Source organism: Bos grunniens, chromosome 11 (genome assembly GCF_055505025.1).
Source record: "Bos grunniens cultivar Pamir isolate PY7600 chromosome 11, Bosgru_T2T1.0, whole genome shotgun sequence".
Lineage (NCBI taxonomy): Eukaryota > Metazoa > Chordata > Mammalia > Artiodactyla > Bovidae > Bos > Bos grunniens.
Window position 1 is genome coordinate 38,814,431 of NC_141175.1, and position 14,304 is coordinate 38,828,734.

General features: G+C 52.7%; 1 protein-coding gene across 3 annotated transcripts in view; it reads right to left on the reverse strand.

Moving 5' to 3' along the window:
* Positions 1 to 397: 397 nt before the first annotated feature.
* The window catches only part of GALNT14 (polypeptide N-acetylgalactosaminyltransferase 14), a 216,101-nt gene continuing 202,194 nt past the window's right edge, over positions 398 to 14,304 (reverse strand). The window contains exons 12-16 of one of the 3 annotated variants that reach the window (XM_086323634.1): positions 12,809 to 12,892; positions 12,182 to 12,326; positions 2,172 to 2,291; positions 869 to 980; positions 398 to 498 (exon numbers count right to left, since the gene is read on the reverse strand). In XM_086323634.1, coding sequence (XP_086179760.1) covers positions 497 to 498; positions 869 to 980; positions 2,172 to 2,291; positions 12,182 to 12,326; positions 12,809 to 12,892 — 463 coding nt within the window. In that variant the 3' untranslated portion in view covers positions 398 to 496. The other 2 variants (XM_086323633.1, XM_086323632.1) reach the window with 2 other exon arrangements.

Here is a 14,304-nt window from a genome sequence, read left to right on the forward strand (position 1 = left end):
GGCCATAGACTATAAAGTCATAGGGTCCACAGAGATGCCTAGGGCAGTGATTCCAGCCAGGGAGGAGCCTGGATCCTACCCTGGATCCACTGCAGCAGGGTCTCCCCAGGCAGAGCCTGGCGTTCCTAAATAGATGCAGCATCCCTGGGTGAGAGAGACTATGTCTCCCCTGGGAGGAAACACTGCAACTCCCCTCCTTGACATCATAGGAAATGAAGGGTCAGAGAAGTTCTCTCTCTTTTCAAGGTTGCACAGCCTGTCGGTGGTGCAGGGTTCCATCTCCCTGTCCTCCTCTTCATCCATGAGTCCCCATCAGCCCCACGCCCCAATTCAAAGGAGAACTTAACCTAGCTTCGAGCTAAACATAAGTGGAAACAAAGTAAGAGACACACAGACAAAACTTTTAAGGTTCTTTATTTGTTTTGAAAACAACCTCCACTCTTCATCTTTCACTGGAGTCCTGGCCTAGTGACAAGGAAAGCTGTTCTTCTCTGGCCTCTTTTGTAAGACAGGGGACAAACATCAACACTTTCCATCAGATCTCTGTCTCCAGACACCACTCCGGGGCACACCCAGCCAGGACTGGAACTTAATGGCATTGAGAACACGGGGATCTGTCTCCGAGTTCCTCTTCGCTTGCATCTTTGCCTGCATCCTCCCTGAGACAACCGCTCCCGTCCTGGGGGGTGGGGGGGAGCTCTGCGTCCATCTCCCCATTCAGGGCTTCTGCTAAGCATGTGGCCACGTGCAGCCTGGTCTCCAGTCTGCATCTCACCCAGGGAAGCACCGCCCCATGGCCCCTGCTCGTGCCGAATGCTTCCTCAAGAGCTCACCAGGTCCCAGTGCTGGCTCATGAGTGAGGACTCACACGGATTGATGACGACTTCCCTGCTAGTCTCGGTGCCATCGCCAAACATGTCTGTGTCCAGGCAGAGGTGGGACGCCATGTGCTCGATGCGGGAGCCAGTCTTGGTCCATTGCTGGAGAGTCGGAGAGGGGAGAGGATTAAGAGGGATTCTCCGACTAAGGCCCTGGGTCCTAGCAACAGTATCAGGAGTTCCAGTGTTATCAAAAATGTTGACACCACAGGGCTAGGGTCATCCAGAGACTTGACTTCATGGTCTCAAGGAGGAAGAGAGCTGCAACTAATTGCCTTACCAGGTATTGTTGCTGGCTTTTTAAAAAATTGGATTAGAAAAAGTAAAAGCAAAATCAATATGTTTGCTAGGAAAACTCATTAGAAGGCAATAACTTTCCAAGCACTAGGCCAGAAAATGTGAAGCAAGTTAGTCACAGAAGCAACGAAAGAAATGATCCACACTCGCTATCCACGCTGTCATGAAGGAGTGGGCGAGAGTGGCTGGGGGGAGGGGGGTGGGTGGTGAAGCAGCAGGGATGGAAGGGCAGCTCCCTGCGCCTGAATCTCTGCTCCTCCAAAGAGCTTCAGCACACGAGGGCCCAAGCAGAGAGTGGGTCTCGTGTGGCTGCATCCCACACCTCACCACACACAACAAGGAGGGAGGGGATGGACAGGTACGGGGGAACTACTGCTGACCAGGTGTCATGGATGGATGACTCGGTGAACTGCTTTAAACAGCAGCCTTGTATGATGTTCATCACCAGCCTCATTGCACAGAGGAGGAAACTGAGGCTCAGAGACGTCCACGCACCTGCCAAGGGTCACACGGCTGGTGAGCTATAAAAATGGGCATTCCCACCAAACAAGACCCAGTTGGTGGGAACTGGGTGAAGCCAACGACTTTGCCCCCACAGGAACCAGGCACGTCATGCATCCAGAGTGCTATGAACTCCGTGGGACGTTCTGCCAGAGCCCGAGCAAGGCCCCCGAAGGCAGAGGTTCGAGTCTTGCTTATCCTAGTGGCCTGCAGACTCTGTCCCAGCATGCTCTGGGATCCTGGCAGGCGTTTGAGCAGGACTGGGCAGTACAGGACACACGTGAAGCAGAGGTCCGACGCAGTCAACAGGCTTTCACTTGGCAGCTGATGGCTGCCTGGGCACCACAGATGGGACCAGAGTTCCCCTCCTCTCTCCTAGCCAGAAGGATGTCTTCTTTATCAACTCTCCCTCCTCTCTAGCCTCTCTCTTTCCCACACACAGACTCAGACCTACACAGGCGGCCACCTCCCAGGGTGGACGCACTGAGCACTTACCTGTCTTTTATCTCCATTCTTGCAAAGGACAAGAACCACTGGGGCGCCAGGGAACAAGGTGATAACTGACAGGCACAGCTCCTCCTGCAAGATCTGCTGGGTGTAGGTGAAGGCCCAGATCTGGAAAGAAGAGGCCAGGCAGGGTCACCTCAGGGTGCTTGGAAGCCACCCTGCTGGGACACTACTGTGCCCGTGTGTGACAACTAGCACAGCTTGGTATGAAGCACTGGGGCGGGGGTCCTAGGAGGACCCCACTGTCAACAGGTCACCTGGGAAAATGCTGCTCAAGAGTCAGAGACTCTCAGGTCACACCTCCAGTGAAGTCCTCGCCCCTGTTCCAATGAAGGGGACCAGCCTGGGGTAGGCAGGTCACCTCTGGGAGGCAAGGGACAATTCTGGGCTTGGGCAGGAAGCTGAACGACACCCCAGCTGAGTGTCACAGCCTCCAGTTTCTCTGTTTCGATGAGTGTCTCTTCCCCACAGTTGACATTTAAAGCAGCCACCTGGCACGTGACCAGGGATCCCCCCACCCCCTGCAGTTGTCTTTAGAACATCTCTTCTTTGAAAAGACGTCCAAATCGGCACCCTGGAAACGTGAGAGCTCTGACAACAGGAAGACAGAGGGACAAAGGGAATGAGGAGGTGTTCTGACGGACGGGTGGAAGAAGAGCAGGATGGAAAGAAGGAAGTCACAAGAAATAAAACTGTTCCAAGAGGGCGCGCGCACACCAGTGCTCCACGGGAACCCAGCACTTGGCCCTGGGCTCCTGCAGCTGGAGGAGCTGAGGAACTGGAAGGACGAGCAGAGATCCGGTGGCAGATGAAAAGGGGCATTCAGTGAGGCTCATTATGAGAAACGAGTTCCAAGTGCCACAGACAAGACAGCAACCAACAGCTGAAGCAGCCCGGGCCACTGCTTAGCTCTTAAATCAGGGGCAGGAATGCTGGCATAATAGTTGTCAAACTCGAACCTTCAAGAGGTTTTTCCCCAGGTTGTAAATCAGGGATAGCATCTGTCCTTTGCCTTCATCACGGGATAGAGAAGATTTGTGAATTGGATGCCCCAAGGGGAACTGCAGAGAGGACCCCAGTAAGCACTGTACCCCTCCTCTTCCATAACACCCCCACTGTCCAACTGATGCTCTGTTGCCATAGCAGGCCACCGGTGCCAGGAAAAGACCCAGCCCAGAAAGTCCTCCTGGGGAGTAGGATGGACATAGAGACAAACGAAGACTGGCTGTGAACTGAAAATTCCTGAAGCCTGGGAGGGGTCTGCCGGGGTTCTTCATGCTCCTCCAAGGAGTCTTATATCTATTCAAAACTGTTTTATAATAAAAACATTAGGAAATGCATAATACTCCTCTGGCCTTGTGAACATCACCATCTTACACGTACCATTTGCCTTCCTCCAGGGTTAGCTGAAAGGGGAAGACACCCACATGCATGGAGGTGACACCAGAACCATGATGATACGGCTAACACCAGCTCGCATTTCTTGAGCACTTACTGTGTACCAGGCGCTGTTCTGGGAGCTTTACACATGTTAACTTAATCATGAGACTCCAGTTAGGTAGGTACTGTTATCATTCCCCTTTTATAGAGGAGGAAGGTAAAGTCAGAGAGGTCACCCTAAGTCAGTGACAGGAAGTGGCCCCTGCACCCACTCTCCCCAGCCTCTCTGCTGTTGTTGCCACTGCTGCTGGAATCATGTCTGGTTCCAGGGCTCTTTTATTCAACTTAATCTCTGGAGAAGATGTCTGTCTCTGAGAGTCCCTCCTCCAGGTTGTAAATATTAAAACTATAGATTAGTTCCTCCTTGACAGGAGACAGCTGGCAGCAGGTTCTTCCTCTGGGCCAGCTTCCAACAGCAGCCCCTATGAGAAGGGAAACCAAGGTCACACCCCATGTTGGGGGCTGGGGAGGGGGGAGACCTGACATTGATGGGAACTGAGCAAGAATATGAGTGGAGGCCTCCTCTCTGCAGACCCCACAACAGACCAGGGAACCTACGCAGCTCTGGCTCCCAGCCTGAGCTGCCCACTTTTACTTCCCACCTTGCCTCTGTCCCCACCATGAACTCACAGCCTGCACCTCCCCGCATGGTCACTCCCCTCTAAGGGTCCCCTTGGGCCTGGATGTGGGTACTAAGGACACAGTCCATCCTCTGCAATGGACCCAGGGAGAGAGACCCACACAGGTCCTGAATCAGGCTCAGCGGTGGGTTCTAGGGTCCGAAACATTTGGGGAGAGTAATGAAGAAAGTGGGCACAGGTCCTGGGTGTGAGCCCAGACAATCCCCTGGCCAGTGGAGAGCAGAGACAAGGGCCGGTGTTTGTGGGCAGGGCTGTCCGGAGGCCATTTGCCTAGGCCCATGGTACAACTGGCCTCAGTGTTAGACTTCCGCATTGTCGGGAAATGAGGCTAAACACACAGTTAGAGATGCAGAAAGATGAGGCTCATCGCTCTGTCCTGTTATTTTTAAAATGTCGGGTGACCACACAGCCTGCAGTGAACCATGAATTAGCATTTTAAAAATAAACCCTGTAATTATCTTATGATCACTATAATACGCTGGCTTTGTGTTTTTTTACGTTAAAAAAGTTAACTGATTAAACACAAAACTTAACATATGCCACAATTTCTGGAAACCCATATTGGCATTTCTTTTTAAGTATCTTAGGGGCTTCAAAACCCAGAAATGCTGGGGATGGCAGGCGGGAGGGTGGGGAGAGGGGGTCCTTGTGCCCTGAGACACCTCCCATCCACAAATGCATTTTAGGAAGGAACGCACATGGTACACTGGGGGGCTGGGGGCTGAGCCGACCATCCCCCAGGGAGGTCAGACAGGTATCGAAGCCCTCACACCACGTGGACTTTCCATTAGCTGGTGCTTTACTGGCATCAGAATAATCCAGTCTTGCATTTCCCCAGAGAAGCGCAGAGGAGAGGAGAGGAGAGAGCTTAACGGGAAGCACGACACAGGAGCAGGCAGGGCAGGAAGTGAGGAGAGGGTTTCCAATTCCCATTCTGCGGCCTGTCTGGCTTCCCAGAATGGCCGGTGATGAATGGGCTTATTAAATGAATCTCAGAGTCTGAAATGAATTCAAGAAGGCAGCACTGGTGGCTCAGGCCAGCCTGGCCTTGATCGCCAAGCACTGACAGCTTCATCTGGGGGACTGGAGAAGTCCCAGCCCAGTGCACACAGACAGCCGTATCCATGGGAAGACCCCAGAGGCCATCCTGGAGGCGATGCCCCAGGAGGGCATCTCCTCCTGGCCCTTGACCTGCTTTGCTCCTGCCCTGAAAGATGGGGACAGATGATGGGAAGGGTATGGTCCAGGCTGGACCACCTGCAGGCCTTCCGTGCTCAGAGGACATCTCTGGAACTGCCTGTGTGAGTGGAGATGGTAGTGCCTGTCAGTGGGGAGCAGACCCCATGGCGCCCAGCCTGGGGCTCACCATCCTGCATTGGATGGAGAAGCAGAGAGGAAACAAGTTCTCATGAGGAGATACCTGAAGGAGCAAAGTTCTGAAGGAAGTAGGCAGGAAGCTAAGTCAGGGGCTCAGCACAGGGTTTGACCCTAGAATGGTCCAGAGCCACCTCTAGCAGGTAAGAAGCAATAAGCCTAGGGTAGTATTTCTCATCTCAGGTGCTTTTGCCCCCAGCCACCTACCCAGGAAACACTGGGCAGTGTCTGAAGGCATTTTTGGACTACTATGACTAGGCTGGGGATATTACTGACTAGTAGGTGGGGCCAGAGACGCTGTTAAACATTCTACGATGCACAGACAGTCCCTACAATGAAGAATCATCTAAGACCAACGCCAATAGTGCTGTGGTTGAGAAACCCTAGCCGAGTCTAAGAGCTTGGTCTCTGGAGGCAGGTGGCCCATGTCCTGCTTTGGCAAGATTCTCATATGACCTGGGTAGCCTTGGTCAACGTATCTAAGCCTTGCTTACACCATCTGTGAAATGGGGGTACTGACATGGTTCATGTGATTGCTGTGAGGTGAGGTAAGAAGATGCATGTGGAACACCAACCTACGGGCCTGGCCCCGGAGCAGAATCTCCGTGAACAGTATTTTCCCGACACATGGGAAGGAGGAGTGGTTAGGTGAGGACAGAGAAACATTCCCAAGTTGACAGAAGTTAGGGGGCTGTGTTTTCCTTTAGGCAGAAGTGCAGCTCATTTCCTGCTGGTGGTCAGTTTCCATTTCAAAAATTCCCCCATGTGGGGAAGAATAAACAATGGAGAAGAAATAGAGGATGGGAGCCAGCCCTGCTGGCCGTTCTGTGATTAGGCAGCCACAATTAAGCAATGCCGAGGGCTGCTCCTGTCCTAGATCTTCCACTTTCATTGTCTACGTGACTCTCACAGCCACTCTGGGAGGTAGGTCCAATTTGATGGGAGGGGGACTGAGGTCAACGGTTGCTCTGGGCAACACCAGGAGCAGAGCCCAGGGTTGACTGTGAACGTGGGACCCCCTCGGTGAGATGGGATCTGAACCTAGCACAGCCAGGGCCATGGGCTGGCCTTGAACCTCTTAGGCCACACCGGGCATCACACTGGTTCATCAAACATGCCCTGGAAGCCCACTTCAGACAAGATGTTGGGCATGAACGGGTGGATTCAAGTGAACATTCAGTTTAGCTGACCTCTTGATGCACCTGTATAGCTGCAGGATCCCCCGAATGCACTGATCGGCTGTGCTGGGAGTCTTCATCACCCGCAAGGACAGAGCTCAGCCACACCCAGTTTGGGGCCCTCTAACCAGGGAAGGCTCTGGGACACACTCCCCTCCTTTAGTGAAGTTGGCATCTTCACTAGACTCGCTCTGGAGTCTTCGTTTCCAGTCCATCCTGTGCTTTCCTCCCACGCTGTGAGAATACACCCAGGATGTACTGTGTTGGGCCCTGGAGTGACTGCCGGGGCAGGAATCCTGGCTCGCCTGTTTATGAACCCCCAAACCTGGATGATCTACTTAACTTTGAGCCTTGGTCTCCTCATCTGTGAAATGAAGGTAACAGCAGCCCCTTACATGGAGGGTGATGCATAGACATTCCAGACGGTGCTGGCTACAGACCAAGAGCTCAGTTACTGCCTGTTGGTTGTACTGGTGCAGGATGCCAACAGGAGAGATGGCCCTGGAGGTCTCCCTTTGGAAAACTGCCTTTGCTTTACCTCCCAGGAGAGACATTTGAGAGGCAGTCATGCTGGGGCCATGCCCAAGGGTGTGCTGAGAAAGCTGGGGAGGAAGGGTGGTGTCAGGTGGGGAGTGACTGCTGGCAGCCTGTCCCATGTGGAGACTCATGGAGAGGCGCCAGTGCGAGTGTGGGTTTGGGGGGGAAGGGCTTTGATCTTCATCTCCAGGCCACCCAGCTGCCTGCCTGAATCCTTCACAAGCGGGTAGCCTGAATTGTTGGGCTTCCAGGTAGGAGGACACATTGAAAAGCTGTATGTTTTCCCCATTTCTTTAAATTGGGATATGGCTATATTGGTACATCTGTCTTTTTCTATCCTTCACAAATATTTTTCTAGGGAATCCAATAAAATTGACAGGAAACTTATTACCCAGGAGACTCCTGGGGCTTCACATATTTACAAACTGATGGTGTACTTCTCTCACTCTCTACCCAAGGTACCAGGCTGCCATCATCTTGAAAACACACTCGGGTTAACTACTTTGTTCCCAAGGTTGACAAACAAGTGGAGAAAGGAAGGTAAGGCAGGGTGAGGGATGGATGGGGCTGGGGGTAGAACAGGGTGGTAAGCCAGCACTGGAGCCAGAAAACAGCCACGGTCATATGGACTTCTCTCAACATCATGGACACCCACGTGCCCAGGGACATGCCACCTGGGGAGTGAGTGGCCAACTGGAAGCAGAATTCAAGGCCCCAGACACCCATGCTCTGCTCACCAGTCAAGGACCCCAGAACCCACCACCCAAATGACCTGAGCCCAATTCAGGACCTGCATGGATCTCTCTCCCTGGGTCCATTCCAGAGGATTGACTGAGTCCCTAGTACCCACACCCAGGCCCTAAGTGGACTGTTTGGAGGGGAGTGACCACATGGTGAGATGCAGGCTGGGAGTTCACAGTGGGGACAGAGATGAGGTGGGAAGAAAAGGGGGCAGCCCAGGCTGGAAGGCAGAGCCGTGTGTGTCCCCAGGCTGGTACAGAGTCTGCAGAGAGTGGGCCTCCATTCACATTCTTGCTCAGTTCCCGTCGATGTCGGGTCTGCCCCTTCCCAGGTCCCTGACATGGGGTGTGACCTTGGTTTCCTTCTCACAGGGGCTGCCACTGGAAAGTAGCCAAGAGGAAGAACCTCATGCCAGCTATCTCCTGTCAAGGAGGAGCTGATCTCTAGTTTTAATATTTACAGCCTGGAGGAGGGGCCTCAGAGACGGACATCTTCTCCTGAGATTCAGTGGAATAAAAGGGCCCTGGAACCAGTTATGACTCGAGCTGCAGCAGCAGCAACAGCAGATGTAGTGTGGCGGCCAGGTTTTCAAATCCTGCCTTCCTCACTTCTTAGCATCTGACCTAGGATCATCTCTCCAGACCTCAGTCTCATTATCTGTAAAATGAGGATAATATCTACTTAACTGGGTTTTTATATCACTTCCTTGACATGGCCTCTCAGAGACAGAGAGGTGGGGGCAGGAGAGAAGGTGAGAGAGTCCGGGGGCTGAGGGGCAATGTGACATCTCTGAATGGCCAAGGGGTAGGAGAAGCCAGAGATGTGGGAAGGGAGAGGAGGAAAGGAGGGTGAGTGCATTAGCAGGAGGGGTCGGGAAACAGGAGGAAGCTCAGGGAGTCTATGCAGGAAGGAGAAGCAGACACCGAAAGGAAGAGAAAGGTAACCTAAGTCAATCCCACAAGGGTGTACACTCCATGCACACACAGGCTTGAACACGCACACACCCAGAAACACATGCATGCACCCCCAGGCACACACCTGGGGCACCAGTCTGGCTGAAATAACTATGTGGATTTCTCTTCATGGGTTCAACACCTTCAGAATACTTGGACAGGCACCCCAGGCCTGCTGTTGGCTGTGGGCCCCACTAGGAGAGAGCTGTGTCTAACCCGGCTTAGTCCCACCCTGTACCCCAGCACGCAGCCTGGTGCCCGGGGCACCACGCACACTCAGTAGGTGTCATCTGTTGATGAAAACTGAACATCTTCCTAACTCGTGTGTTCTTTCCATATCCCGAATTCGAATGGCTGCCGCACACACCCAACTGTTCTCTCTGAAGCAGAGAGGAGTGACAGCTTGGCAAGATCTTCTAGGAAAGAACTCTTTGCTCACTTGAAGACTGTTTTCGTGATAAGCCGTAGTTTACAAGTGACAGCTCTTTCCTCTCCCCTTCCTCACTCCACCAGAATGTCAGCCAGAGGAGGGACCTTTCCTTCCCAGTTAAATGAAGGCCTGGCAGCATCTCCCTTGGCCAGGTTACAGGAGTAGGGGTCTCCTTCCTGAGACCCAGAGAGCCTGTGGCTACCCTGCTGCCACTTCTTATGCAACCAAAGACAAAAGAATCCCTACTCTGCTACAAACGGACAAGGCAAACTTCTGTTCCAGGGAGCGGGGGCAATGACATTCTGGCTGTTTGCAATCCCCCACGAGCAGGGCCCACACACAGAATCAGGAGAGAGCGATGCGCGTTACCTCCTCACATGTTTCATAAAACGCCATTGACAAGTGGTGTCATTCTCAGCTGCGCTGCCACACTTCAAGCACAGTCGACACCTCTGTCTCCTTCCCCCTTTCCTGTCTGACTCAGGCAGCCCCCTCCCATGTCCTGCTGGAGCAGAGACGATTTTTGGAACAATCTCGGCAATCTGGAGGCTGGGGGTGTGATGCCTCAAGTGCCAGGCCGAGGCTGTGGGTTTTTGTGGCAGACACTGGGGAGCCATTGAAGGCTGCATGGGGATGGGGAACCATGGTCTGGTGACTACATGTTACTTGAGACAGTGGCCATAATCTAACACAGCGGTTCCCAAGCAGAGTGGTCTTGTCCTCCAGGGGCCTTTGGTAAAGCCTGGAGACAGCTTTGATTGGCATGACTGGTGTGTGTTGGGGGGATGCTACTGACATCCAGTGCGCAGGGACCAGGGGAGCTGCTAGATAGCCTACAGCACAGAGGATGGTCCCCACCACAGAGTGACCCGGCCCCAACTGTCAATAGTGCCGGAGGGCTGCTGATCTGGCCTGAAGAAGTGAATGCCGGGGCCGAGAACAGCTATTCTGAGGGGAGGAGGGCTGGGCCTTGCAGGAATGGGGGATGCGGGAGAAATAGGAGCCATGGGAGATGATGGTCAGGACTGGAAACTCAGAGCCTGGGATAGGTGACCACTCAGAGAGAATTAATGGGATGGTGCAATGGCTGGGGAGCCTGATAGGTGCTTGGAGCCATCTGATGGCTTGAATTTCAGAAGGGTTTGTCACGGCCGTGGACTGGCTCGATCGCCCGGTGTTTGAGAGGGAGAGTCAGCTAAGTGTAAACCCACCAGCCTCCATCCATCTCCTGGGCTTGCACAGCTCCTACTCCTGAGGATAAAACTCAACCTCTTCAGCTGGGAAAAGAGGCTGTGATGTGCCTCTTCCTCTCCGGCCTCACCTTTGTAGCTCCCTCACATTCCACCCCTCTGACTATGTCTTGAAAGGCACCCTGCCTCCCAGGCCCAGGGCGTGGTACATGCTGGACTTCCCCGCTTGCCCTTTCTCCCCTTCCTGACCCGTGTGTTTTTACTCATCTCTGAGGACACCACTCCTGCTCAGGTCCTCTGGGAAGACTTCCCAACCCTCATGTAGAGGTTGGACACCCTTGCTCTGCACTTCTACAGCATCATGGACCAAACTCTCTCCAGGGCAGAGATTAGATCACAGTGGCTGCTGACTTGTTCAAGGAACATTAGATCCCTCGAGGGGCCACCAACGCCGGCCACTGTGCATCTCCACAGTCAGCAAAGAATGTACATGTTTGTTGAGTGAATCAATGAATGAATGAGTGAATTCACGGTTGGGTGAAGGCACTGAATTTGTGAATCAGTAAGACAGAGGAGGTTACTAAAGCTGAAAGCATGAATAAAATTTCCAAGAAACCACTCACAGAGAAAAGAACAGTGAATTGAAAACCTTGGTGAATATTCACCATAAGGGTCTGAGAGCTGGGGAGAGGAGCCAGCAGTAAAAACAAGCAGTGGAAAGAACAGAAATGCAGGATAATTGGGATCACGCAGCATCCCCAGAGCCAGGAGGGAAGTCACGAGATGGACAAGCTCTAGTGCATCCAGCAGGTCAAGTGTTACAGAGGTTGAGACAGGCTGTGAATGTGCCAGTGACTTTTAAAAGAGCTCGATCCTCAGAGGGCAGAACACTCACAGAGTGTTGATGAATCAGCTAAGGCACAAGGAAACCTTTCTGAGAAGGGGCGACCGAGGTCTCTAGACCTGGGGGAAGCAGGAGAGAACAGAGGTGGAGCCATAGGCCTGCGGAGGGCAGAAGAACGATGATCAAGGGACCTGCCCAGAGACCAGAATGGTGGACGATGGGAAAAGCCATACCGCCACTGATGTGACTGCCTGGAAGACAGGGTTAGATCAGCAGGGAGACTCATAGAGCAGGTATTTCATCCTGGAGGCAGTGGCTGTTCAGTTTGCATCTTATACTTTTGAGGTGGCCATGCTGCCCACCCTGCCTGATCCAACCCACATTTACCAGCAGCAGCTTGGACACCCTCGTTCAACTCCTGTTAATTTAATGGTTAATCCCTAGAGGTGCAAAGTTGCCCGGGGAGGCATCTTAAGAGAAAGCCCATGCATTTGGAAACCTAGCAGAGTGAACCCAGTCCCAGAGTGAGGAGAATTGTGCTTCTCCTGTTCTGCTGCAGAGCTCCAGGTATAACTAGACACCTGGTTCATGCAAAAGCAGGAAGCAGAGGCCAAGCACATTCATATGTTCAAGTATCCCCAGCCATTCAAGTAGTCCCAGGTTACTTTACCTGGGACTTGGCATCCTTGCCTTCGGTCTTGACACAGGGGCTTAACTTGAGGTTGGAGATCTCTTGGTCTTTCTGCTTCTGAGCCTCCAGGCACTTCTGCCTCTGTCGGATACTGCCCTTATGGATGGAAGAGTCCTTGGGCACCCTAGAGGAAGGCCATGGGAGGGATGAGAATCTGTGGTTCTTAGGATTAACAGTAACACCGGCTGTCTGACAGGTCAGGCAGTGTCTGGAAAATGGCAGGGACACGTTGCCCTGGTTGCGTTGCAATGACCTGTACTACTCAGGGCCTGAGGATGGGAGAGGTGCCACTAGGAATGAGGCAGCAAGGAATGACTCAGGAGTCTGGAGCCTGGAATCAGTGAGTCCACGCCCTGAGGTCACACTCCAGAGCTCAAACCCCAGCAGTTGAGAAATACTGCTAGAAGCCAACCTCAATCCCTCATGCCACCAATGAATAAAATTCTCTCTCTGGTTTCCGGGATAAGCAGAGCCAACTGGTCTTTTCAGACCTCCATCTAGTTAAAACCCCTCATACAGATGGCCACGGGCAGTCCCTTCTCCAAACCAAGTTAGCAGAGGGTCTCTCTCTGCAGGCAGCAAAGGCTCAAAGCACAGGGTGGGTACCTGAGTTCTGGGTAGACATTCTCCAGGTACCACTTGAAGCTCTGGCATTGCAGGTTCTTCCTCAGATTCAGCCTGCTCTCGATGCTGGGGGCGGCAGAGACAGGGAGACACGGAGACAAAACACAGCTGGTTGGTGACAGGTACCAGCCACATGGGCCCAGGGGCACCCACCCTCCAGGCTGGGAGGTGCCCCGTGCAGCCCATGCCCACTCTCTGCACCCACGAATCTCTGGAGGGTGCTGGAGAAATTAACTAAGAGAGATTTTGAGAGCTCCAGAGAGAGCTATGGAAACACTTGGCAATTACCTCACAGTGGAGTGGTGATGACACCAAGGATTTGTGCTTTTACTTGGAAATAGAATTTGGGGGTGTTTTTACTTTTCATTAAAAACAAAGCTACAAGAATATTTGGTGTATTGTTGATAACTCACTGCCAGGACTCTGGGTCTGCTTACTCACAAATCCCCCTTTGAATTCTGCTCTTAATATACCACCCTTATTCCCTCGCCCGCTACCCCCATCCCGGCCAAGCCAGCCTCAAAGAATTCTCTTCTTTAGCTGGTTCTGGGCTTCTGAATCACATATTTCAGTTCAGTTCAGTCGCTCAATTATGTCCAACTCTTTGCGATCCCATGAATTGCAGCACACCAGGCCTCCCTGTCCATCACCAACTCCCGGAGTTCACTCAAACTCACGTCCATCGAGTCAGTGATGCCATCCAGCCATCTCATCCTCTGTCATCATTTATTGAGTACCTAGTATGTGCCAGGCATTGTGCCCAAGAGGGACCTGATGGTGAGCTTTCAAGCAAGAAAGACAGGTAATGAACAAGGTGCTCACAGCCCAGGGTGGATGTGGGGTGGGTGTGCAGGGGCTGTGGGAGCACCTCAGAGGTGGCCCCTTGCTTGTTGGGTTGGTGGTGGTTGGGTGGTGATGTGGAAGCTGGGAGGAAAGTGGACATTGTCTAGACAAACCAGAAAGAGGGTAAAGTGGGGGCCCCTGGTAGTGGCAGGGGAACAGCAAAAAGAGATGAGTGCATGTGAAGAGGGAAGGGGTCTGTTGGTGGTAGCAGTGGTGCAGGTTAGAATGTGTGTGGGGGGAGTTGGAGAAGGGAGGTGAGTGATGGGAGAGGTGAACGTGCAGTCATAAAGGTCCTGTGAAATACCAAGGAGGAGCTTGGCCTTTATTTTCAGGGCAATGGGCTGCCACGGATGGGTTTGAAACAGAGTACAGTGTGACAGTATTATTCCTTTAAGAGCATCTACCGATGGTGCCAAAGAATTGATGTTTTCAAACTGTAGTGCTGAAAAAGACTCTTGAGAGTCCTTGGACTGCAAGGAGATCAAACCAGCCAATCCTAAAGGAAAACAGCCCTGAATATTCATTGGAAGGACTGATGCTGAAGCTCCAATACTTTGGCCACCTGATGTGAAGAAATGACTCACTGAAGACCCTGGTGCTGGGAAAGATCGAGGGCAGGAGGAGAAGGGGACAAC